Consider the following 27,039-nt stretch of genomic DNA (forward strand, 5'->3'; position numbering starts at 1 on the left):
GAATCTGGGAGGGTAGTGCGAGTAGTTATCCACAGGGTGTCCTATGCTCTGGAGCTGGACATTTGGAAAATCCGGCCCTTTTTACAAATTGAGCGATCCATGTCCATGGCCTGCAGCGGGAGGAGGGCTGTATTATTTTGGGGGACTTGTACCCATCGGGCCGATTTGTTACTATAAAAGAGGTGGCTAAGACATTTGGGCTGGACACAGGTCAATTCCTCCAATATGCCAAAATGGTGGCCACAGCTCAAGAAATCTGGCCGGGATTTCCAGATGCCCCGGAAACTATGCAGACACTTGTCGCACTGGTGACGCTGGCAGGCGGTCGGAATCTCAGCCCCATATATACCATGCCCTGGGAACAGACAGGCCCAGGGCCCACCTTAAAGTGAGGCAACGTGGCAGCGGTCTAGAGAGCTCCTGATCACAAGTGAAGAGTGGGGTGCGGTTCATAGTTTAGTGCAGGGGGTCTCTTCCAACACACGGTTTTAACTTACACAGAATAATATAGTGCATATCACACATCTATCTCCCAGACACCTGCACACTATATACCATTCCGCGAGTGAGAGATGCACACGGTGCAGATATGCAATGGCAGACTTCTTCTACGTTGTATGGAATTGCCCACAGATTGTTTGCTAGTGGGACGAGATACTGGGACACTTACCTAGCGCTAAACGATGGACGATACCTAGGGATCTGAAGCAATGCTTATTGGGGTTGGGGCCTGCAAAGAAAAACAAAAAACTCAGTAGGAAATTTGACCTGCTTAAACTGACTGTAGCCAAGTGACGTATAGCCATCCGATGGCTGAGCCCGAATCCCTCTCTGACTGCAGACTGGCAGCGAGACATGACGGAATGGGCTGGGGCAGAGGAAGTACATATGAAACTAGTACGGCAAGATGATAAACTAGCGGATGACCTGCAGGCATGGAATGCCATTATCCATTACCTTGATGATGCCGACCCCGCTGCCTCTACGGCAAAGGAGACCGTGAAGGACGAGGGGCCTGATCAGATATAGAGGTCCCACTGTATGATGAGGATACATGGTGTTGTCTGCTGTTCTTAGAAATGAGACTGTACTGAGCAGGAACCTGGGAGGAGGAGGAGGAGGAGTTATTTCTTCAACATTGTATTTTAAGCAGTTCTTGAGGCATGCTGTGATATATATTATGGAGACACTTGATATGGTGTCCTGCTTGGCAACTCTGGTCATCCTGTGGGGATACCTATGGTTATACTGGATGATGTTGCCATGCATGCTTTGAGGATATTACTAAAATATCAATAAAAATATATTTTTGTCAAGAACTATAGCTCTTTTCAAATATATCTGTTTTTAATTGACTTCTCCCTGACCTTATAATAGCAGGTGTCATCATTCTTATCTTCCACAGATTATGAGTTCACCTCATTCAAGTGAGTGGCAATACTGTGATGTACTGGCTACCAAGCTGCGGAGAGACAAACATCTTGCAGGATTATACTGTGTGCTTCCAGAAGCCAACACCTGTGGTAGCCTGACTGCTTTTCCGTGTAAGCAGTGTTATCGCCCTCTCAAGTGTATATACATAAAGCAAGATCATGGGTTGTCCTGGGTCCCCAAAAACCCTAAAGCAGTTGACAAGCAAACCACGGGAGCAGTGCTGAAATGGAAGCAGAAATTAGAAGGCAACTGACTGAGTGCTTTCCTACATATCTACAAAGCCAAAGTGGTAGCAGTCACTATTTAAGGGGCAGAAATCTGGGGCTATATCAAAGCCTCTAAAATTCAAAGGCAGGAAAACAGATACTTACGATCCCTTCAGAGACTGTGCAGGGGTACCCCTCTAACTGCACTGAGGCTTGAATTAGGTTTAAACAGCATTTCTGACCATATTGTTTTGTGTGCTCTCAAGCTGTTGATCAGGCTTATGGTCATCCTTCATCAGGGCACAAACAGAAAGGCTCTCTCAGCTGCAATTGATCTGGCAAATCCGAGGCAGTGCAAGTAGCTTGACTAGGTAGAGTAAATATTGGGCAGCGTGAACTCTGAGAAAACTCCTACCTTGTACATTAACCTACTTGCCGGCCCCATCAAGGATAGACTGGCACCATAAACTACACCATCTACATCAAAACGCAAAAGGGGGGAGGGGAGGGGGGGCACTTCTGTTATGACACTTCTTTCTAAAGACAGCCTAGGATTTAAAACCTACACAGCGAGATAACCTCAGAACCTAGTCGAGCATTGTACTGGCTTTAGGTTAGGCACACTTTTGCTATACACATATAAACAGCAAGGGAACTGCAGGGCAATGCAGAAGGGTTTTGAAAATGCACTCCGGAGGGCCTAGAAAAAGTGGTACATATTTATTTATTTTGCTCAACTGCAGATGTGAAGTGTAGGAGAATGTTGCAGCTATTGTTTAGGCTTTTTAAGATAAATAATGACAGGAACGCAGAGATGTCCCTCTTCTTTAGGACAGGATCATTTTTGCAACAGTTGTATACCTTTTTACAGCACAGTTGAAAACAAGAGACATTTCTGGGTTCGGCCTAGTGAATCTCAAGCAGACGCTCCTCCTTTCTTCAGCAGAAGTGTACGTACACAAAGCATCCTTACAAACAAGGGCCGCCTTTCATTTTCAGCACTGTCACGTTAAGGGCTGTTGATAGTCCAAGCTGGAAAGGTTCACTTTTAATAACTGCTATTATAAACTGTACGTTTAATGTGTATTTTTATTTTTAAAGTGAAATTATATTTGCATTTTATGTCAATTTTTGTTATAGCATGGCTATTTTAGCGGAAAGAATAAAAAAAAATATAAAGGTACTGGTGTTGTCTTCAGGTACATAAATTACAACCAATGTAAAATATTTAACAAATTGACGTTGCTCTCTCTTTTCGTGTTATTTCTCTGAAAAAAATATAGAACACAATCAACCCTATGCTCTGTGAGAGGAAAACAGCTTTTTAAAACTAAACCGGAAAGAAGCCCTTACCCTTTTGCGAAGTTTTCGGAACAGCGGTCTCAGGTAGGACTCGGTCTGTTTCTGCGTGGCGCTGGCAAGTTTCCCTTGTACACTGCGTTTCACGTAATCTTCTCTGCTGTTTAGGTCTTTAGCCCACACTCCAAGAAGAAACTACATTGTACAGGGAAGGAATGTTAATACGGCACCGCCACCTGGTGGCCTTTTCATATTACAGAAGTATAACGATGCTTTACGATCCGAAACAACAATGCACTTGCAGAAATGCAACAAGGTAGTATAATAAACCATGACTTCTTTGTGCTTGAAAACTAAAGAATGCTACATCTCACATAGTTTAGTCAGGATTTCACATTTAAATTTTCATCTTGCTTCAGACGTAACTAAACTTCCTTCAAAAGTACAAATTATTTTGGTTATGTCGACAACGTTGCTTATGAGGAACGTGCCTAAGACTGCATAAAAAGTGTCGCCCGCGCCCGCAAAAATCCCCTCTAGTTTCCGGAGTTCCAGGGAGGCCAGAAGCAAACAGATAGAGTCAATAACGTAACACAATATACCAAAGAATACAACGATTCGCTGTAGAGTGCAGGAGGCAGGTCAACGAGGGATCCTAGAAGGGCAAATGTTCGGAAAAGTGTTACCTATGACAACTAATTCATTATTTCGATTGATACTTCTTCCAGCATATTCCGCCTCATCTAAATATTCCCACAGCAATATACCATACAGTGGGTGGGACCGAACGCACACCATCAGCTCCTTTAAACTCTAAGAGATTCTGCAGAAAAAACGTATTTATTTCTTAACAAAGCCCTGTTAGCTGCTGGGTGTGTGTTCAATATGAGATAGGCTGCTGTAATGAGCATACAAAGGTATTCCATGTTATTTTCTGCCACCCCTTCAAAGGGCATAGAACTCTGCAGTTAACCCAGCCTGCATACTTGGGGAAAAACATCACTGTTCGGGGAGGGAGAGATTCACACTGGCTGGTGGTAAAACGAAGGGTCTATTTTAAATGGAACTGTATCATATCACCCTTCGGGTGTTTTATGGTCTTGACACAAGTAGCTCTCTTGTACCCTTATAGCTCAACCAGTCACTGTTCAGAAAGTCTGTATACAAAACGCTCATTCCAAAGGTCCTCTTCTTTCTTCACTTTTCTTAGAAACGCTGATCTGCCCCTCAATCTTCAGATTTCAGGGAATCCTGTTGCATCTAGGTTCTCATGTGGGTGTGCCCGGATAGTGGAGGCCTTCCGCAGAATGTCTTCGTACTAGGAAGCTTTTTGGTGCCTGTGCCCTTCAGTATTCTAACAATCAGATGACCTCTAAGAAGCTGAGTGAGACAGATTCGAGCTCTCCTTTCCTCAATTCCATAAACATCTTGGCCTCTCTACCTCTCCCTTACGGATTCAGGTTGCTGTAGGAAGCTGGCTCTGTATATGGGATGCCACTAGGTGGTTATATCGTGCTCAGAGTTCAGGGGTTTCCCAAAAGTGTACAGGGCTCAATGTAAAACTCAAAGTGCTATATTAGTGAAAGTGTGGGCGAGCAGCCTTAGGCCTAAGACGGAGGAGTGCAGGACATTTTTTGCAGAACACTGACCAATAATAGACACTACTCAAAAAGGAGATCCACACCAATTTTGTTTATACTGTATTTTAATACTAAGATCTTCTCAATAAGGTAAGTACGTTATTAATTATTTTAAAATATTTCTCACTTTAAAAAGTCGACAGTGCAGTTCAATGTTATCCTATGGAGGAACACAATAATTCGGTTAAACAGGTAAGTACGCAACTTACAGTTCAAGTCTTTTGGACTAAAGGTCAGCAAGGGGCAAGGGTCAGGTGAGTACCAAAACTGCAACCCCAGTGGCACAGAGGCGGCCAGGCGCAGAGGTCAAAATCAGAGTTCAGCCCAATGCATTTCAATGGAGACTGGGGGTGCTCGAAACCACACAGCTTGCAAGTAAGATCAGTTTGCAGGGGCCAAGCTTTGGGGGTTTTGACCAGCACGGGAGCACAAAGCAGCACCAAACAGACACCATCAGCTGAACAGGGACTGGTTGCAGGGTGCAATTTCAACGTCGGGCACCCAATGCTTTTCAGTGAGGATTCTGCTTTTGATAAACAGGCTGCTGGCGTCGCACCGGAGGTTGCAGGGGGAGACCAACGACAGCAGAGGCAAGTAGAGATGTAGAGGGTCGTAGGGGCACCATTGGTTCAGCTCACCAAGGTCGAGGGGCTTCAGGTGCAGGAGTGACTTTCGACGTCTGAGTCTTCTTACCTGAGCTGGTCAGGGGGTGCCTCTGGATTTACAGAGTAGGCGCTGTTGTGGAGGTCAGGAGAGGTCAGCCAATGCTGGAATTGAGGATTGCTGGGGAGATTTCACTGGACAGGTAAGCCACTCATACTAGGGCCGTGTACGTCGGGTGCAGAGTGGGCAGGAGTTGCGGTTCCAGCCAGATCCAGAGTCCTTGTAGTTGAATTCTTCTGGACAGGGCCACTGTCCTCGGAGATCTTGTCTTCTTTGAAGAGCAGGCATTCTTCCTCGTGGTTCTGGTGGTCGCTGACCACAGGACAGGCGTTATCTTCTTCGCAGGGCCTTTAAAGCTGGAGATAGGCCGGTAGAGCTGTGGCCAAATCAGTAGTTGTCTTCAGGCTTTGCTGCACTGTGTCTTCTTCGTCCGATGCAGGAATCTAGCTTCAAGGTCTGAGGGAGCCTCCTAAATACTAGATTTGAGGGGGGGATTTAAGGGGGTAGCAGATAGGGCCAATGGGCACCTCACCTGGGGTGACTACACCCTCTATTATGCCATCCTCCTGTGGAAGGGGGCGTATTCCTAGGCCTGATTGGTGGAGTCTCCTCATCTTCAAGATGGAGGAGGTTGAAAAGTGTGCTTAGCCTCACCTCCTCCACCTGAGAGGTAGGGGTTGGCAAAGGGGGGTACAGTTCTTAGTCTTTCTAGGATTTCCAGCGTTTTTTCCCGCCTAAAGTGGGGGTATAAACCAGGGGCTGCCATCTGCTGCTAGCTGCAAAGGCTGGGGGTCACGTCTCAAAGGCAGCAGGTCTCTGAAGCTTCCCCTTTGAGCACTGGGGCCACCCTGGGGGAGGAGGTGTGCTAACTCTTCCCAGGATGTGCATTGTTTTTGGTCCCAGAGAGCAGAGGCTCTCCACCCAGAGGTCTAGAAACATGTCTGTGTGTGGCAGGCAGCCTAAAGCCAGTCAGTGACCACACCAGGGGCGGTAGGTTTTCAGGGGGCACCTCTAAGGTGCCCTCTGAGTACATGGTTTAATAAATCTCACACTGGCATCAGTGTGGATTTATTACAAGGAGTTATTAGGTACCAGATACGCCTGATTTCAGTGAGGCCATCATGCTGCTAGGGAACTCAAGTTGTTAAGTTCCAAGCCCATGTACTCTCTATGGCTTCCTAGGCACTTACAATATTAAGGAACAGACCCTAGTACTGCAGGGGCAGTAAGCCATGTCGACTTTGTTGTTTTGTCTGCACCAGACCATGCATGCTGCAGTGGCAGTCTGCATGGCATTGGTGAGGGGTCCCTAATGGACCCTCTTCAGTCCCAATGCCCTGGGTACCCATGTACCTTTTACTAGGGACATGCAGGGGGCCCGAAGGGCCAACCGTGGACCCGTTTTAGGGAAAGAACACTGGTACTGGGAACCTGGACAGCAGGGACCCAGTACTCAACAGTCAAAGTTGCATCAAAAGCCAGGCAAAAGGTGGGGGCTACTGCAACAGAACCCCATTTTCTCACAGTTGCTAAAACGTAGAGGTGTGAAAAACATCTCTATCATGCTCAAACTCTGGACATCGGAGGATGCGGGTGGGACTCTTTTGAAAACAGACCTCTTATATGCCCTACAGAGTCCATAGGCAGAGGACTACAGAAGAGGTGTGCTAATGATGAAATATCTGTTTAGTCATTTTCTGAGGTGTGAATTTTATGGTCCGAGGTGTAGCACCTCTCTGACCTTTGATCAACAATTTCAAATCCTCACTCCTAGCTCGTTTTTCTCCTTCCCATCTCTCTTTTTATCTCTCCTTTTCTCACCTGTCACCCTCGTTCCATGTAGTCGCTTCATTGAGCCCAGAGCCCACCTCTCACTTATTTAAAATTCTTTTTGATGCAAACGCCAGTATTCCAGTATTTACAATACAGGAGTGTTGTACAACAAAATACCTTCATACCACAAGCCAAATACGACCAAATACAAAAGAAACAGGAGGTAAAATTGAATTTCTTTAAAAAGAAGCCCCAAGACCTAAAAATAACATATTCCAGACTCTGGGGAATGCTGAAATCCTCTTGCTCTTTTCTATCATTCTTCTCAATCCCCCTTTGTATTTCCCAGCTCTCCATCACTTTCCCATCTCACATCTCGTCTCCGTTCTTCACTACCCGAAAAAAGGTATACCTGCAGCTACCTCCTACCTCACCTCCCTACCTTGCCCTTCCAGCCCTCTTCATATTTATCAACCCAATTACTTTAAGGCTTCCACTGCTAATGGTAATGACTCTTATTAGCAAATAAATTTAAAAAACAAACCAAGAGTCACCCCTGTCTCGTAGATGCATCTTACAAACCTAGGGCTTTATTTGGCGTTTGGGAGGCAGGATGCGGTAGAGCTGGTGCAGCAGATTTGGCCCACAAACTGAAGGTTATGTCGCTCTTTGGCCAGAATGTCTGGAGGCTTGAGGGGGGACAATCCCGGGTTCACATTACCATGGTGGCCATGTTGTCACTTTTGTTTTTCTGAAGACAAATCCTAAGAGATGGGTGTCTTTTTGAGTGTCTGTGGCCTTGCACTCAAATGGTTATACTCCCATCTCTCCAACCATTCAAAGATAGTCTTCCCACTTCTCTTTGTCTGCGACCAGTCTTAAATACATGGTTCCATGTGGTTCTTCATTGAGCCTCACTCTTTTCAATGCTCAAATGGTGCCGCTAGCTATGTTGGTCCAGTCCTTTTGACTTAAAATGATCTCTTATGCAGACGATACTCAGCTAATTCTCTCACTTATAAACATAATTTAATGCCAGGATTCCAACATAGCTGGTCTTTCTGCAGATGGCAAGTAGATGAAGGGCAGCTGCCTTAAGTAAGCTCTAATAAAACACAGATTCTCAATTTTAGGTCTCGGCTTAGTTCTCGGCATGCGCTGTCTCAAAGAGGCATGTTGTATATACTTTGTGGGCTTCAGTTGCTCATAAGCTTCTTATTTGCTGGCTCCATCGTCGCTCTCCGATTCTTTCTCCCAATTTGTCAATTGCATGCATGTGCCATGCCTCTTGCTGATCCTAGCCCTCACCAAGAGCAGGAACCAATTACTACTATCCATCCTCAGCTCCCATTTTAGCAAATGTTTTCGGAACAAATGTTTCTTTTATTTGGAGCACTTTACACGAGTGCTCGTTTTTCCCCCCACTCGTTCTGAGCTCCGTTGCTCTGTTCTGTAAACAGGGCTTTAAATCCTGTTCTTATCTCGCCACAAACGCTGCTGCTCCTCATGCCCCGTGCACCAATCACCCCCTCTCTGTCACAGCTTTTCCCATCATTGCTGGTCGGTGTTTTCACAGAGACTGCTGTTCCCTCCGTAGCACTTAAAAGGATGCAATATGGGTGGAAATGCTACGACTTTCTCAAAGTATATGATATAAAATGGACAATTCAGAAGACAATGATAATTTTTAAATATAATACATGTAGAATAAATATTGCATTCCTTGTATTAGGAAATTTGCAGAAATGGAGAACTTTTTCTTAAAGCAAGTGTGAAAAGCGAGTGGGGCTAGGGATAAAAGTGAAATTCCTCCCTCTTCACATCGGGTGGACACTCTTTACCACTACAGCTCCTAAAGAAAGGCACAATATTTGCATACAGCAAAGAGGGTCGCTCCTTAACACCTTCTATTTCTATTAGCTTGACATTTCGGAATCATCACTGTGCTCCTCATACGTCCTCTGATCTTCTTAAATGTGCTGCTGCCTTGTGTTTGCTTCACTAGTTATTATGGTGCTGATTTCCACTACTGCACCGGTAGAGCTGTCAGCATGGTGAGTCCACTTGGGAGAGTGAACCCTTGCAATGCCCCACCTCTCCCACCAATTCTGTCAGATTGTTATTGGCCTCTGCGACACTCTTGAGAGTGGCGATCGGGAGTTGTCACAAAGACATTAGCAACGCCAATAGAGCTCGGGTTGCTGAGACCTATTGGCTTTGTTAATGCTTGTTTATTCTACCAACTCTCCTTGGTCTCCGAGAGGCCTTCTGAATTGAACAATCTTCCGTCACCCTCCTTGGTGGTTAAAAATCTAGGAGTGAAATTTGCCACTAATCTGTCCTTCATTCCTCAAATCTCAGCTGTTTCAGGCTGCTGTTTCCAGCTTATGCATGCTAGCAAAAGAATTCTGGACAGCCTTCCCATAGACAAATGCAAAACCATTGTCCATGCACTCATCACTGCGATTATGCCGATTCTCTGGACCTAGGTCTCCCCAAAGGTCAGTTTCATCACTGAAACAGAGAACTGAATTGAGAATTGAGGGTTCTTTATTGACTGCCAGAGAAAAACACAATTCAAAGCACTCATGATTACGCATAAGCTTTTTATAAGACAGGACCTGCCTATATCCACGACTTGATCCAACCGTACTGCCCTTCATGGTCTCCTAGATCAACTACAGCAAATCTTATTGTAGTTCCAAAATTTGCCTCGGTTAGAAAGGGAGGGTGTCTGTTTACCGTACGCGCTACAAAAATGCGCAATAAATCCGCACTGGAATTGCAACAGCAGTCATCTGATCCTACTTTCGCAAAAAACTGAAAACATGGCTTTTTTCAAAACATTAAGCTTCTTCAAGACTGACCTAATGCTGTAGTCTACATAATGGTATAGGCTGTATAGCTTATAAAATCAGCCCCCTGGAGCCTTGGAATAACATTGGGATGAGTGGGTGGGGCTGTGCAGGCCTGGGGCAGTTAACACACAACGACAAGGAAGCTCCAAAGCGCGCAGAATTGCGTTGCGAGGCTGTTGCTTGGGATTCCAAAAACTCAGTCGGCCAAGCCAGCCCTGAAGACCATAGTACACAAAGGGAGTCACTGTTCCTTGTAGAATATGAAAGAGGAAGAAACTTTTGTCGTGTGCTACTCTATCTGTGGCGGACAGTGTGTCCTCATCATAATGCCCTCACACACCCCGAAGGATGTCATGCTTCATCATTTGGGCTTTGCTCCTCGTCGGGCCGGCGCTGCAATGCCCTACGGGTCCCCCGAAGGGTCTCTTTATCGGAGATCTTTTGATGAGAAGCCGTTTGGGTGCGTGGGTGTAAGTGGCAGTGAAGTCTTAAGTGTTGTGTTAAAAAATGACTGGAGGGAGAGTGGGCACTATTTATTATGGTGATCCCTCTGTCATTGTTAAAACAAAGTGTGTAGTGCTGCTCTAGGGGATATTATGTCCCTCTGTAGCTGGGTATATATCCCTAATGGACATATATAACGGTCAACATGTTTTGCGCTGTATGTGGCCTCAGAAGGAGATCCAAAGCGCTTCTTCAGGACCAAAGGAAGGCCAATTTTAGTATCAGTGGCGACCTGAACTAACCAGTGCCACCAAGTTTGTAGAAGGGAGTAGCGTTTCTGAAAAGAGAAAAAGTGTAGGACAAAAATATAGTAGTGTTAATATTGTCATTATAGGTTGGCTGGGTCATCCATTGGAGGGCCTGGTGTGCATTACCCTTAGCGTGAGTAGTATAGGTTGGCATAAGTGCATGTATAATAACAGTGATGTGAATAATTACAATTATTTTTCTCAGCATAATGACAGACATACATAAATAGGTATAAGATCAATGATTAGATTGTGCCAGTGTAGTTCTTTATCCATACGTCTACTCTGTCGTTTATACAGTACCCCTAGGTAAAGTAGCAAGGTTGATGTGACTATGAAAAGGCTAATTCTTAAGATAAGTTTATGAACCATAGCTGTCTAGGTAGATAATACCACAAAATAGGCCCCACCGTTGATGGCAAACCTCTAGACACTGTTGTCTTGTTTTTTACTTTTTTTTTACAAAATACATCATGTTTCTCACCCCTTAATATTAGAGTCAGGACCTCATGAGATCAGTGAGGGCACTCGGGAAGGTTCTCACGTAGTAGCAGGGCCGATCCACCTGCGTGCCTCTCCCAGTCTCCGCCGGTAATGGGAAGGTTGGCCCCTATCCCGTATACAGCGGAGGTGTGTTGTCAATCAGTGAGTTAATTACATGTTAATGGGAGAGTGTGTGACGTGATGCGTGGGAGCCATCTTTTAATGGGGTGTTTGAGTAAACATAGTTCTTGATACTTATTGTTATCAAGCTATTGTTAACAGCGAGTGTCCTATAATGAATTCTTTATTTTTCTAAGTGTGATGGTTGGTGGAGCAGGTAGTAAAGACTTACTAGTAGATCGAAGCAGATAGGTTTATAAGGTACGGGCGCCATCTTTGAGTGGTGTAGTTTGCAGGTCGATTGTTTGACCATGGGCACCATCTTGGAGTGATATCGTGATATGTTATCTGTCACCATATGTGAATAGTCAAGCCCCATTTCTAATATTCAACATACATGGTTTTATCCTCAGACGGAGTGTTTGAGGAGGCCTGTATTCTGGAAAAACGACATATGTGTGTTTTGTGTGTCTCTATAGTTTACACATCATTATGGTAACTTTGTTTGCAGAATTGGGATGAGAAGGGGTTGATGGTGAGGTGGTCATTAGGCTAGACTACCTCAATCCACGGTATTTCGTCGTTTAGACCATGGGTATTTGTCCATAGGCGGTAGACCCATCTTTGTTCTTTTTGAAATAGTGTCCTATTAGACCATGATGGATTGGACTCTGACAGTCCAGGTCATTTGATCTAGTGTATGTCCTGTTTCGATGTAGTGTCTGCTCATTTTAGTGGTGTTTTTCTTGCACCGTATATTACTTCTGTGTTCGTTCACTCTCATCCTCATGGCTCTGTCATTCCTATATAGAGGAGGTTGCAAGAACATTTTACCATGTACACACAGCTTTTAGTATTACAGTTTGTATGTTTCATCTGTGTCCACTCCTGGTTGTTTAGCTGTGGTATGTGTTGTTAGGGGGCAAATATTGCAGGTTCCGCCTGGGTGAAGACCCTACACTGGCTGCCAATTCTGGAAAGAGTAAAATTTAAATCTCTGTGTAAAGCCCATAAAACCCTATGGGAAAAGGGCCCGGCAATTAATAGCTCCCTCATTTCCTTCTACCGCCCCAAGAAATGCCTTCGTTCGGGTAATCTTAACCTTGCAATCATTCCCAAAATCAAGAGGGTAAGAAGTGGAGGAAGATCTTTTTCTTACAATGTAGCTAGACTCTGCAATACCCTGACCCTCACCTTCGCTCGGAATCCCGCCATCTCCCCTTCCAAAAACTCCTTAAAACAGGGTTATTGCAACATTCTGCCATATTATCCCTCAGTCTCCCTCCAGTTCGGCCGCTAGCGCTGGGATGCCTTAGGGTAGCTATGCGCTCAATAAATTCTGAATAATAATAATACTTTTGTTCCTGTGTTCCACCTTGAAATCTAGACCAGACAGTGAGATAGCCCATCTCAGAAACAAGGGTTTTTCACCTGTCATTGTCATCAACCACTCGAGTGGTTAGTGATCTGATTGTATTACAAACTTAGCACCAAAGAGATACAGTTGAAACCTTCTCGAAGCACACATTATGGCAAACCATTCTTTCTCAATGGCTGCCCAGTTCTGTTTTCTGGATAGTAACTGATGACTCACTTAATACTTACAACTAATTACACCACTTCTTGGATGACAAATCTGCCAATGGGGCAACTATGGTCACAAAGTTAGCTACAAATGTATCCCTCTGTTACCACCGATGTCCACTGTAGACTATAATAGACTTCCCACACCTGGCATGAGGTTTTCTTGGTCAGTTTAACCACCTATCCAACACCTTTTCTAGGTGCTGCCATGAACTGCTGAACATCCCAATGTCATCCATGGTGGCCACACAAAGCTCTTCTAGCCCTGACACAACATAGTTTTGCAGGCACTGGGAAGTGGCAAGAGCATTTCAAACCAAAGGGCATCATCTTAAACTGAAATAATACCTCAGGCATAGAAAACAGTCTTCTGCTTGGCACTAGGTGCTAGAGAAATCTGCAAGAAGCCTTCTGTAAGATCAAAGGTGTTCAAACTCACCAGTTCTGGGGATTAGAGGTGCATTTATCTAAGTGTCTTAGTTGAGGGTCCGGTAGTTCACACAAAAGCATAAGTCTGGAGAACCTTGTTTGAACACCAACACAACTGGGCTGGCCAAAGAATAATGGGATCCCTTAATTACCCCAAAGTCCAATATCTTGGCCAGTTTGGCCTTAATGCACTCCCGGACTTGGTCAGACATGCGATAAGTCTTGCTTTTGACAGGCAGACTATCTCCTGTGTTTATTATAATAAATATGACAGGTGTTAACACTGGAGTCAGCGAAAGAAGATGAAAACATCATCCCAGTACTTCTCTACAATCTCTCTGCTGATCAGGTGCTAACACAGGAGCAAGCTTCATTCCATAGATCCATCCTTTATGACCTATGCAGCAAGTCAGCCAGAGGCTCACTCTCTTCCTCAACTTTCTCTGCCATGGCCATGATGTTCACTTTGTAACCTCAATGGAGGTAAGTCTTAAGCCGGTTCACATGGAACGTCTTCTGGTGTTCCCTTGTGGCACCTCTGACCACCAAGAAGTCCAGATTGGAACATTCTGTACTACTTTGTTTGGACCACACTACTTAATCCTCCAAAGCTCTAGGCCAAATACCCTTCAGCACAGATACATCTTGGCCCTCCGGACGCCTATTCCATGTTGCTTTCTTTGCTTACCATTCCTTCAACAGTTCTTGGCTAGCCTGAAATTTGTTGTTCTCTGGTAGAGTTCCAATCATGCTCTTGGTAACCCTCTCCAATAACCCACTGGCTTCTGGATGTACATCTCATACGGAGAAATGGTAGGTCACATCAGTGATTGCATTGACTGTTTTCCTCTGCAAAACTTTTAAGTGTTGAGGGTGTTTGTATGTAAACCTGAGTATCTGTTTTATTGCAAAAGTGTTCTACTTACCTTTTATCTAGGAAAAGTCCCAGTGTGATATCTATGTATATCACACGGAGTAGAAAAGGTAATCCAAAAAGTACTCTAAAAAGAAATCTGAAAAGTAATCATCTTACTCTTGGTCACTTCCAAACTTGGTGTCCCCCAGAAAATGGAACGCCGTGTAACTGTGATGATTTTTCGGTCCAGAACACAATGCACTTTCTGATGTTCTGTGATCATTACACGGCCTTAAGAAAGAAATATTTGTTCCCAATTTTAAAGGAGGCGGGGTTCATACAAGTCAAACCGGCCCTTTTGTATCTACAGTTACTGCAGACCCCCAGGATTATGTTCCATGTTGCCAGTTTTTTAGTGGGCGCTGTCAGGGCTAAGAATACGAAGTTTGCTATTAATCAGATCTTTTAAATATAATGTATTGGTCTACTATTTAATTGTCTATATGAAATGTAACATTGGTGTATTTGGGAGAACTTTAATGTTTTATGTTAAATGATGCTTTTATGATGTTCTTATCTTACTGACCCCTCTCTTAAACATTTTAGATAATATGAATTTTAGAGTTTATGTATTATCGATTGTACTGTTTCTATGCCTTTTTATGATATTTATTTATCGAAATAAAGTACTTTGACTGACTGACACAAGAAATTACAATACTACTGTTTTGAAATTTTACAAACCTATAACAAAAGTAATTGTCATCCAGCTTGCTTGTTTTGATCAACCGGTCTTGAAAAGTACAATTCTATTTACTTGTACCAGTCCTGCTTGGTTCTACAAATAAAATACAACTAAATAAAAATTTGTAATACAAACAATTGGTCTGAGTTCAGTCTTTGAGTGTGTAACATAATTTCTTGCCCGAGTGTGTACAATAAATGCTTAACACTACCCTCTGATAAAGCCTTACTGCTCGCCCACACTGCCACAAATAGAGGAAGGTATTGTCTAGTTTTACCTTTGTAAGCCTTTGGGGATCCACTGGACTCTGTGAAAACACTGTACCTTACTTTGGTATGGTATGTACAGAGCCAGCTCCCAACAATCAGTAGCTCCCATATCTCACTCATAAATGAGCAAATAAAGTTGGCTTCTTGGTGGGAAATCATGGTCTCGAAAATCCAACTCTAAAACAGAACTCTAAAAGAGCCCTAGGTATCACCTTTGCAATAGTACTTATTTGAGGTGTTGCCTCCGAGTTTCTGATGCATGATCCACCATAGCCAAGATGTAATTGTTGCTTGATGCTGATGGTGGTGATGAAGGGGTCATGCGTATCGAAAATCCCACTCAAACTAAATCATACAATGGGCAGAGGCCTCAACAGTGCGTTGGTCATACATCTTGACTTGCCGTTCAGTTGGCAAGTGGAACGCAACCACCAGAACATCTGTGGTTTTGTACAAGAGCCAGAAGCTGTGGAGGCTTCTGGTGCAGGTACTAAACTAGAGAAAATCAATTCAGTGTCCAAAAGACATGCATCACCTTGCTTCTCTCTCTCACCGATACATCATCCATGGCCAACTTGCCAACGATTTTTACCAAAACATGGGCAAGCGGGTACTGCATGTAAGATCCACTGGCTATCAAACTTAAAACTAGAGAAAATGGACCTAGAGAAAATATACTTGGGTTTGAGCTACTTCCTTTCAACCACAGTTCTCTTGACTCCAGTATCTCTTGGGCTCTCAGGGCAGGAAACTTCCTCCCATTGATACTAGCATGTCAGACACTGCAAGTTTCTCTGGATCCTTTTCTGTCAGATCTGGCAGATATTGTCCAAGTTGCGTATAACAATTCTCCATGAGTGTCTATCACCATCAACTGGTTAAATGTGAAAATCTTTGCCATCCACCTCTCACCCACTCACTTCATTCATGCAACACACCATGAATCCAGATTTCAAATGTAATTCCATCTGCTCTCTTGTTATCTTAAACCTCTGAAGATGTTGAGCTGGCTTAACTCTATATTATCTGATCTGAGCTTCCTTTATTCGCTCTTAATTCATTTGTTCAGCAACACTCATCCTTCCAATGACTGCTGTACCTTCTATGGGCAAGCGCCTCATTAAAAAGGCTGCTTTAGACATATGATTCAAAGACTACACTATATGAGCAATCTTAAAGCACACAAACCATTCTCAAGTATTGTGTTTTCCTGCATACATGTGCACAAGCTCTTTGGAACCATTGCAGATATTTTGAGGTCTGGAACTCCCTGCCCTTCTTCTCTTCCTCATAGAGCCAACTGCAAGTTCAGGATCTCAACCAGACTTGACCACGGCATGGGAAAATAACTAATAAATTCAGTGATAATGGTTCCCTAGAAATCAGTAGTGGTGGCTGTCTTGAGGAAATAATGGAAAGCAATTATGGGAAAACACATGGGGAAAAGATGTGCAAAAGGGCTAAGAGAGTTGGAAACTACAGCACTCACTCGCCGTATTCTCCAAGAGTCCATCACAGTCCCGTTCCCCCCCCCCTTTTTCCCCCCGCTCTCCAGTTTCTCTAACTGGCCTCTTATGTAACTCACAAAGACCTCACAGTACATGTTTCTGGGAGAGCTCCACCCTCTATCCAAACACTGATCCTTCAACTGATCTAAGGAAAGTGTGCCAAGGTATTATGTCCCCCCACTAACCTTGTAGTAGCTGTATCAAAATGTTGCTAATGTTCTAAAGAGTTCAAGATGGGCTTAACTACACCAGCGGCGCTGTAATTTGGAACTGGCTTATGAAGGATCTCACAACGCTTACAACCAATTATCAGACCCTATTCAGGGGCCACAACTCCTTCAACCTACAGCTCTGTCATGGCCCCTCACATTAGAAGAGAAGGAGCCGGTGGCCAAGTCTTCTCTAATGCCTGTAACGACTTCCCCATGCACATCAGAGCCGTCAGTGCAGTCACAGAATTCTGCAAAAAAAATGGACAACCTGAGTATTCAAATAGGCCCCAGTCAGGGCAGCACCTCTGCTCAAGGTGCCAGGAGACCCTCCAGAGTGACATACAAATGCACACAACATAACAAAACACAAAATTCTCATATGAAGCTGATCCTTGGCCACTGCAAAAGTTGTTAGATTTTGAGAAATTGTTTCCGAACTGTATGATGTTCTGGTTCTGCTCCAGGATTTTGACCATCTTCTCTCACATCTACCGTGTTGAAATCCTTGGCACAGTTCCAACTGAGCGCTTCGATTAAAGCTCGAACCAGATGGCAGTAAAAATAAGTCTGAAGTGGAGTCAGTTCCCGAGTGCATTGTGAGTTTTGAGAAAGTGATCATGGGTCATTTGCTGCCTGCTCATAACTAAATACATTATTTGAGCCCTCAACACCAAATGCTAGAACAGCATACAGCATCTGACCAACAATAGCATTTGCTCCAAAACCACTCTCTTCAAGACCACTCTGTGGTCTTTCCTTTTGCTGGTTCTTTAAGGTTCAGTACTAGGACACCGTCGACAACAGTCAGGTAATGAAAGATACAGGTTCCATGTATTCAAACTATTTGGATGGGCCTAAGACTTGATGTAGTAGCTAGACCGAGATCTGTAACACACCAGCACAATGTGAATGCCTTTGTTATGTTGGGCAAAGAATTTTGAACAATCTATTTCTGCTACAGAACAACCTTTCAGGTGGTCATTATATATGCTGTGCAACACATATGTTGTATTAGAGGGCAAAAGCAGCATTTTAAATAGACCTCTCTTGTGGAACCCCTTGAAAATAACACACATATAATCAGAAGTGAACAGTCAGCTTTCACAATAAACAAACGGGTTATTATAATGTTTCCTCTGCTGGTAAAATTCCATTGATATGTAAAAAGTCTGAGCTACTTGTTAAAATGTGAAGCACATTCTGCACTGTTGGGAGTATTAACTGAAGAATGAATAAAAGTTTTGAAATATCACAGAAACACAATACATGCAGTGTTTTATATGGAAAGAAACAGTTTCATATTATAGTGAACAAATTCCAGCATGGAAAGTTACATACCTTCATGACTTTCGTTATGCTGTCCATATCCTTATCATCATCACCTTGTCCCAACAATTCTCCCAAAACCTATAAAAACAAAATTCAGTAACACAATATATCAGAATATGTACATTAGACTGCCTTTTATTGGATGAACTGCTTGCATTGTCACCTTACATACCCAATGGCTTCAAAAAGTGATTTCACACTAGATAGAATTTAGAGTAGAGTGGAGCGGCATGGTGCAGCATGGCGCAGAGTGGCATGGCGCAGGGTGGTGCGGAGTGGCACAGCGCAGAGTAGCGGGGTAAGGCGTGGTGCAGAGTGGCAAGGCCTGGCACAGTGTGGCATGGCACACCATTGCAAGGAGTGGCATGCAGCAGAGTAGCGTGGAGCAGAGCGGCGCAGCGCGGAGCAGAGTGGCCTGGAGCGGCGCGGAGCAGAGTGGCCTGGAGCAGAGTGGTGTGGCCTGGAGCAGAGTGGTGTGGCCTGGAGCAGAGTGGTGTGGCCTGGAGCAGAGTGGTGTGGCCTGGAGCAGAGTGGTGTGGCCTGGAGCAGAGTGGCCTAGAGTGGCGTGGCGTGGAACAGAGTGGCGTGGCGTGGAACAGAGTGGCGTGGCGTGGAACAGAGTGGCGTGGCGTGGAACAGAGTGGCGTGGCGTGGAACAGAGTGGCGTGGCGTGGCACAGAGTGGCGTGGCGTGGCGTGGCACAGAGTGGCGTGGCGTCGCGTGGAACAGAGTGGCGTGGCGTCGCGTGGAACAGAGTGGCGTGGCGTCGCGTGGAACAGAGTGGCGTGGCGTCGCGTGGAACAGAGTGGCGTGGCGTCGCGTGGAACAGAGTGGCGTGGCGTCGCGTGGAACAGAGTGGCGTGGCGTCGCGTGGAACAGAGTGGCGTGGCGTCGCGTGGAACAGAGTGGCGTGGCGTCGCGTGGAACAGTGTGGCGTGGCGTCGCGTGGAACAGTGTGGCGTGGCGTCGCGTGGAACAGAGTGGCGTGGCGTCGCGTGGAACAGAGTGGCGTGGCACAGAGTGGCGTGTCGCGGAACAGAGTGGCGTGGCTTGGAACAGAGTGGCGTTGCGCAGGGTGGTGCGGAGTGGCACAGCGCAGAGTAGCGTGGTGCAGAGTGGCAAGGCATGGTGCAGAGTGGCAAGGCGTGGCACGGTGTGGTGTGGCGCACAGTTGCAAGGAGTGGCATGCAGCAGAGTAGCGTGGAGCGGCATGGCGCAGAGTGGCGCGGAGCAGCGTGGTGCAGTGCGGCGTGGAACAGAGCGGCGTGGCGTCGCGTGGAACAGAGCGGCGTGGTGTGGAACAGAGCGGCGTGGCGTCGCGTGGAACAGAGCGGCGTGGCGTCGCGTGGAACAGAGCGGCGTGGCGTCGCGTGGAACAGAGCGGCGTGGCGTCGCGTGGAACAGAGCGGCGTGGCGTCGCGTGGAACAGAGCGGCGTGGCGTCGCGTGGAACAGAGCGGCGTGGCGTCGCGTGGAACAGAGCGGCGTGGAACAGAGTGGCGTGGCATGGCTTGGAACAGAGTGGCGTGGAACAGAGTGGCGTGGCGTGAAACAGAGTGGAACAGAGTGCCGTGGCGTGGAACAGAGTGGCGTGGAACAGAGCGGCGTGGCGTGGAACAGAGCGGCATGGCGTGGAACAGAGCGGCATGGCGTGGAACAGAGTGGCGTGGCATGGCTTGGAACAGAGTGGCGTGGAACAGAGTGGCGTGGAGCAGAGTGGCGTGGAGCAGAGTGGCGTGGCGTGGAGCAGAGTGGCGTGGAACAGAGTGGCGTGGAACAGAGTGGCGTGGAACAGAGTGGCGCACGACGTTGCGTAGTGGTGGAGTTGCTTAGGGTGGTGTTGCATGGAGTGGCGTAGAGTGCAGAGGCATGGTTTAGAGTGGAGTGGCGTTGTGTAGTGGCACTGCGTGGTATTGCAAAGAGCAGTGTGGCATTGTATCGAGCGGAGTGACAGTGTTGAGGGGTGGCGTGAAGTGATGTGGCGCTGAGTAGCGTGGCATGGTGTAGCGTTGCATGATGTGGGGTTGCGTGGAGTGGCATGGCGTAGAGTGTTATGGCGTAGATTGGAGTGCAGTTGCATGGAGTGCAGTTGAGTGTAGTGGCACAAAGTGGAGTGGCATTGCGTAGAGTACAGTAGTGTGATGTGGAGCTGCGTGGTGTGGCATACAGTGGCATAGTGTAGTGGTGTTCCATGGAGTGGGAATGGCGCTCTGAAACAAATGTTGCTATCTACATATACCCTGACAATATAAATAACACAAAGGGACAGTAAAATAGCTTTTTTAAATTTTTTTAAAAGTACTTTAGGTGTCTAATGAGCGCTCACATCAACTGCTTTAAGTTGAAGGCAAAAGTTCAGTAACACTCATGACAAGCATTGGCATATCTCTCTGTGAGCAAGTTGAGTATGGCACCCTAAAAAATTTAAACACCTAGCGCTTTACACAAATATAAAATAGCATACAAGCAAGAACTCAAACCCGGATCAGTATAGTTGTAACATGAATACAAAAATCTAACTGGTGCGGTTTGCAATTGAAGGGAGGGTTAAGGGGTAACCGTACTTAACACAGAGCAGAGGGCACTTTGCATACGTTTTATGTACAACACTTGCGCTATGCATTTGCATATAACTTCATGCACAATCAACAACATATTCAATTTAAAGCACAGCATTGTATTGCTGTGCTATACACAAATCAAGTCAATGCTAATATTGGTTGCTGAGTGAGGCTTTACAGCAGATGTGCCCGGCTATTGAAACAGGAGTTCTTCGTGGAAACAGTATGTGGCAGAGACCAGCAGCGAGAACTAATTAAGAACAGGACACCATGAGAAACATGGAGGAGCTGAAAACAAGTTGAGGACATGCGCTCTAGAAGCAGTCTTTAACAAAGAAGCAGTAATGGGAAAAGCAGGGTCGGGGAGGAGTGAATCTGGGATAGAGAAGAGAGAGGCTTTGTATACAGTAACATGAGTTTAGCGTGTCAAGCAGGGATGGGCGGGAGGTGATGGTGGGGGGACGGCATAGGGAGATTAAGTGAACTACGGAAGATGCAATAAAATGCATGCAGGGACAGGGGCCGAAGCTGAACAGTGTAACACAAGCAGGAAACAAAGCACAAAAGCAGTCCCAAAGAACGAACACAAACACTGAAGCGTGAAGATAGCAGTACTTGGGCTGTGCTCCGTCGAAGGAAAAAACAAAAAGGAGGGATAAAAAGTAAGGATTCACCACTAGCGATTAAGCATTTGTAAAGGACAATTAAAGGGCCGAAAAAAAAGGCATGGGGCGGAGTGAATACAGCATGTCTCGAAGACACAGTGCATGCGCTGCCTAGGCTCAGCCTAAAAAAATAGTGGCTGTATCATTTTGTATGTGATTCTGTGCAACATGGCTAAAAACCATTGGCAAAGCAAAAAAAGGCAACAAAGGCGGGACTTATTGGCTTTCTGCTAAATCCTGTCAGACCATTTTACAAGTTACTTTTAACATCTGTAATGCAAAGATCTATTTGGGGGATTCTGACTGAGAAGACCTTCAGAAAAGTTGCTTGCTGTGATAGAGAATGAATGTGAGGGAACATAAGAAATAGGAGTACCAAGGAATAACTAGTCATCTTAATCTGAGGGAAAAACACATGCCAGCATCAGGCCCCTACAAAAGGAATTGAGGTGACATTTAGAGCTACATAAAGAGATCTGCTATCACAGGTCAGCCTAACAAACGAGACTGCTAGGTACTGCTTGGAAAGCAAATAAGCAAGGCCAGGTTTAAACAGGAATAGGACAGCTCAGTGATACAAAAAATAACGTACAGGGTTACCAAGAGAGTTTCCAATATCCTGTTTAATGGTAGGAAACAATGATGGGATGCACTTTAATCAGTTACCTAATTCCGGCTTCCACTCAGACCAGTATTTCACAACCAATTTGGGAAATATTACAGCCAAACTAGTAGACACTGTGATGACCTAATATCCATGTGGGGTTTGACTGAAGTGCTGCAGTATCCCCAAAAGTATAACTCACAGGGTAATTTCCAATATCAAGGCACTGTTGCAATCCCACCAATTCTAAAGAGACTGTACTTGTCTAAGTCAAAAAGGCAATTCAAGTACACTTTAAATGATTCGATTTCTAGGCTTTTATAAGGGGCACCTTTTTATATGCTCACGCTTTACTCTGTATCTACCTCCAGCTCCTCAATTGTGGTATTCTCTTCATGAACTTTCAGGTCATTCTGGGTATCCTCTTCTCCCGGTTCCGGGCCGGCCACAAGTTCATTCAAGTACTGCTGGTCAATCTTATCCAGGGCAGCCTTCAAGTCGTTCCTCAAGCCCTGCCAAAGAAATATTAAGGCAAAACAAAACAGTTTTTTTGTTGAACTTCTATAGGCCAGTTATCATTAAGAAAACTTCATTAAAATAGACGTTTTCAACCTCTTAGCACCCACAAGTAGCTTGTTCAACAGGACAAGATCATGAAGTTCACCCTGTATACTTCTCATTGGAAGGCGCGGCAGGGCCCTAATTTCTTACGGTGGGCTAGGGAAATGGAGAAATGGGCGGGAAGTGAGGGGACTTATAGATTGTGCTTGGCTCGACGCAGTGACAATGAAAGATCGCACGAAAGGGCCCGGGCATGGATGGCTCTCCTGGACTTGTTCAAATGTTCGGTTATGGGGGATGGGGGTGATCCGGTGGGGGATGACGGGACTACGGTTCCTTGAGTGCACTATACAGGGCTTCCCCCCTCTGCTCTTGCGGTACTGTCTGTTGGGATTGCCGGGAGGCGGACTCAACGGGTGGTGACTGAGGTTTTGATGTACATGTACTTCTGATAGGTAAGGGCGACATGCTTGGGTGGGTGGGTAGGGAGGAGGGGCTCGTTGGGGGGATGATGGGAGATGGGGTGGGGGTATTTTGGCTGTCTCGCACACTCATGGTGGATTACTCCTGTGGATGCACTACCTAGTAGCACGGACATTATTGGGGTGAATGCTGTACAGATGTAGCTTATGTGCTGGGGTGATTATTGCAAGATGTCCTGATTTGGCTGGGGGGAGGACTATGGGGGACGGGGATTGACTGCATTTTGTTCTGTGACCTAATAAAGTTTGTTTAAAAAAAAAAAATGAAGTTCACCGTGTAGTAATACTTTTCCCAGCACGTCTCGCAGTAAACAGAAAAAAAAGAATACTACGAAATTCTGCAGTTACTGTTATGCGGAACAAATCAGCCACATGTGCCACACAATAAAGCATCAAGGTAACCACAGGCAAAGTATATCTGCCGTTTGCACTCTAACCCCTCTTTATTTAAAGAGTAAGGGACCAGAAACATTTGCAATTCTGTCCCTTACTTAGGGCTCATTCCTGAAGCCTATGTAGGCCTTTACTTTACAGCTTTTTGCCACAATTAAAATATAAGCACACAAATATTAGAAAAGGGTTGATTGTGAAATCATTTTAAGGGAAATGGGGATGATGAAACTATGAATGCAAACAAAAGTCACAGCCTGTAACGTGTACTTACTCTAAGTTCCTTAGCCCCATCTCTCATTAGGAAGAGTAGAAAATTAGTATCTAATCATAATACTCTGTCTAGAAAGATATTGTAATTATTTCATTATATTTGCTAATGATTCAAATCTTTTTAGATAAGTTTCTTACAGTTCTCTATGACTTGTATTTTTATAGATGGGCATGCCCTCTATCCCCCCCTTTCTTCCTAGTCTATGTATCTGAAGGTGGCTTCCAGTGGGACTACTAGAGGTCTAGTCACATGAAGGCGGAAGATTATAAACTGTCATTAATAAAACAGCCTAAGATTTAAAAGAAGGGTTGCTCTAAGTCATCGTGATACAACATTATCAGGCTTATACCTTCCTTCAACAAATAACTTTCAGGTGTATTATATGAATTAGTTCAAGTACACAAAACTAAGGCTACAAATCCCAAAATGCACCGATCTGTAAATTAATTCATGATTAGAAATGAAGTTTCACGGTGACATGGGATCATCAGGTATCCACATTAAAATATAGTTTTAAAACAGAAAAGCCAATAAGAAAATAACCATTTACTTTGAGAGGCTTCCTTGCAAGTGTGCAGTAACTTTCAGATTTTTGGTAAAATTCATAAACTTGTTCCAAAAGTGCACCAGGGAAGCTGCAGCAGCCACAAAATTCCAAGGGTACTATGATAAAAAGTTTGTAAAATCCCACTGATGACAATGCAAAGGTATTTCTACATGTGTAAACGTACCTGAAACACATTTATGCATGGCAGAATGTTTTGCATACATACAATAGCAAACTGAAACAGTTTCATTTTTCCTTCATGGAGAAAATAGTTTTCTCCACCTGAGAACTTCCACTCAGGCCTAAATCCCAAAATGTTGATGATGTTCCTTACCCTTTCCCACACTGGAAATGGATTTACTCCTCACTTTGACAGCAGTAAATCTCTTATCCCTAGGAGTGAATGTGCCAGGGAAATGTTTGTGAACAGCCAAGGAAAATATGTTTCTGGGTGTTCCCAAAATTTGCAAGTAATTTCTGCTCCAGGAACCCATAGTCCCTATTCCCTACCTTATTTTCATAGGAAAAAGTACATATGAGAAACTTGTATGAGAGTAAAACCATGTTTTGTAACTCACAAAGTGGCTTTATGGTTTAAAGCAAGCATTGGTAAAAAACAATAGGTCTTGGCTTTGCCAATGGTTGCAGCATTCAGGATGCTGAGCAGCATGGCAAAAGAAAAAAAAAAAGCTTTAATGAAAACTGCTATGATGTGGCGGTCGCAACATTTTGTAGGCCTGTGCAACATGTATGAACATGCCTACGCAATTTTTTAATTGCAGGGCAGTGGGGGCAAGCAATAAGGAGGACTGGTGTGTAGAGGAAGCAACATAACGGGGTGGGGGAAAGTAACATGGCAGAGGTGAAAGGAAAACACCACAAAAGGTGTCAGTGGGTGGTGGAAAGCAATACAGAGGTGTGTGGGGTGGAGAAGCCGGACAATGTAGAGCAGGTAGGGGAGGTCACGGGTGATCAATCAACAGTGTGGGGGGTGAGCAGAGGGTGGGGAGGAGAAGTAATGGGCGAGAGAACAGAGCATGGATGGGGAACCTGCATGGTGGTGGGGAGAAGATGCAATGAGCATACAAGATTGACAGAAAAACAAATACTAATGAAAGTATTGCAAATATGAGTCATGGGAGTGAGCTGAATGTGAGGTCTGGTTCCCGGGGCCATTTATGCAAAGCACATGTTTGAGTATTGACCGCATGTATGTTTTTTGGAGGTTGGGTCTGAGTAATAAGACACACAAGTAGGGGCTGAGGAGATTTAAAGACCAACAGGGGACGACTCCCCTCTAACACAACTATAAATACACAAAAAAGTCCACTGGGTCGAAGTTTAGAAGAAGGAAAAGAGTGCTGGGGTATCCCATTTACAGGATGTTTTCCCTCACCCACCTGAAGGTGGCATGCTTTATCATAGGGTAACCTCCTCGCACTGCAAGCCTAGTCGCAGTGTGGGCTACGACCCCCTCTCTGAGAGGGAGGAGCTCAGGGATGTTTTGTTTGTCAATAGAGGTATCCTAAAACCTTTTGATGAGCTGGATGTGGGGGTGGGTGGGGAGGACAGAAAGATAAAATGGTGTGGGACCCCATCCCCCTCTTTTAATTATTTTATTAAAAAATGTGAGGGAGGCAGTGCGGCCCCCTTCTCGGGCCTATTTCAGCCCCGGGGACCCCATCCCCTGGGGCCTGCCCCCTTGTTGTTTTTTCATTTTTTTTTTTTAAATGGAGGGGACCACATCCCCCGGGGACAGGCCTTTATATATTTTGGCCCAGGGGACCCCATCCCCCGGTTCGAAGCCAATTCGGTGGGGACCGCAGTTGGAGCCTGAAGGCATCCGCGGTCTCTGCCGGCTCCCCCCCTCCTGTGGGAGCCGGCATTGCTTTTACATACAGGGAGCTGCTGCCATGCAGCTCCCTGTCTGTAAAAACAAAGTGTGCTCCGCTTTGAGCAGGCAAGAGCAAAATGCTCTTACTTGCTCAAAGCGGACCACACTGTTTACTATGGCATGGCGGGAACAGTGCTTCTACCATTCAATAGCAAACTGCAATGCCCTGATGGTGGGAACCCCAGGGCATTGCTGGAGCCGGCTCTGGGGGGTAGAGGTCCCCAGGCCCATCTAGGGGCTCCAGGATAGGGGCCTCGATGTCCCCCTCTCATGTTCAAATTTGCCCCGGGGAGGTGGTGGTCCCTGGAGCTGGAGGTCCGCAACAGACCCCCTTCATTAATGTATTTGTGCCCCAAGGAGGTGGCGATCCCTGGGGCAGGGGGTCCACAAGGCTCCCCCTACCCTACATATTAGGAAACAGGCTGGGTAAGATGGCGGTCCCCAGGGCTCCGGGTCCAGTGGGCCAGCCTGTATGCATAATGAAATTAGCCATGGGGAGGTGGCGGTCCCCGGGGCTTTGATAAGACCTAGGAGGGGGGGGGGGGCAGTGCGCCCCCCGCCTATAATTAGCATATGCCTCTGGGACTTGGCTCACCCGGGGGTTCTTTTAAAGCATGCCGAGGGAGCCTGCGCTTGCTTTATAAAAGAATGTTTGCTGCGGATTAGCTGCTCCCCCCCCCTTTTTTTAAATCTTTTTTTCTAGGACTCTGCTTCAAGCAGAGTCCCAAGATGGCTTCTAACACATCCTGATTGAAGTATTGACAGCCAATCAAATTTTAGTAGAATTTGCGATTCCACTGCAAGGACTCGTGTCCTCAGATATCAATATTTTGTAAATATAGGTATCTCAAAACCTACTGAACGGATTTACACCAAATCACAAAAAGCACGCTTTCTGGACC

General features: G+C 45.4%; 1 protein-coding gene across 2 annotated transcripts in view; it reads right to left on the reverse strand.

Annotated features, from left to right (window-relative positions):
• PRPF18 (pre-mRNA processing factor 18) overlaps positions 1-27,039 on the reverse strand; it is a 155,914-nt gene that overhangs the window by 62,615 nt on the left and 66,260 nt on the right. For both annotated transcript variants that reach the window (XM_085652952.1, XM_085652951.1), the window contains 3 exons: positions 22,355-22,501; positions 18,170-18,238; positions 2,994-3,134 (listed from right to left, as the gene is read on the reverse strand). In XM_085652952.1, the coding sequence (XP_085509078.1) occupies positions 2,994-3,134; positions 18,170-18,238; positions 22,355-22,501 (357 nt within the window). The remainder of the gene's footprint in view (positions 1-2,993; positions 3,135-18,169; positions 18,239-22,354; positions 22,502-27,039) is intronic.

This window comes from Triturus cristatus, chromosome 4_1, assembly GCF_964204655.1.
Source record: "Triturus cristatus chromosome 4_1, aTriCri1.1, whole genome shotgun sequence".
Classification (NCBI taxonomy): domain Eukaryota; kingdom Metazoa; phylum Chordata; class Amphibia; order Caudata; family Salamandridae; genus Triturus; species Triturus cristatus.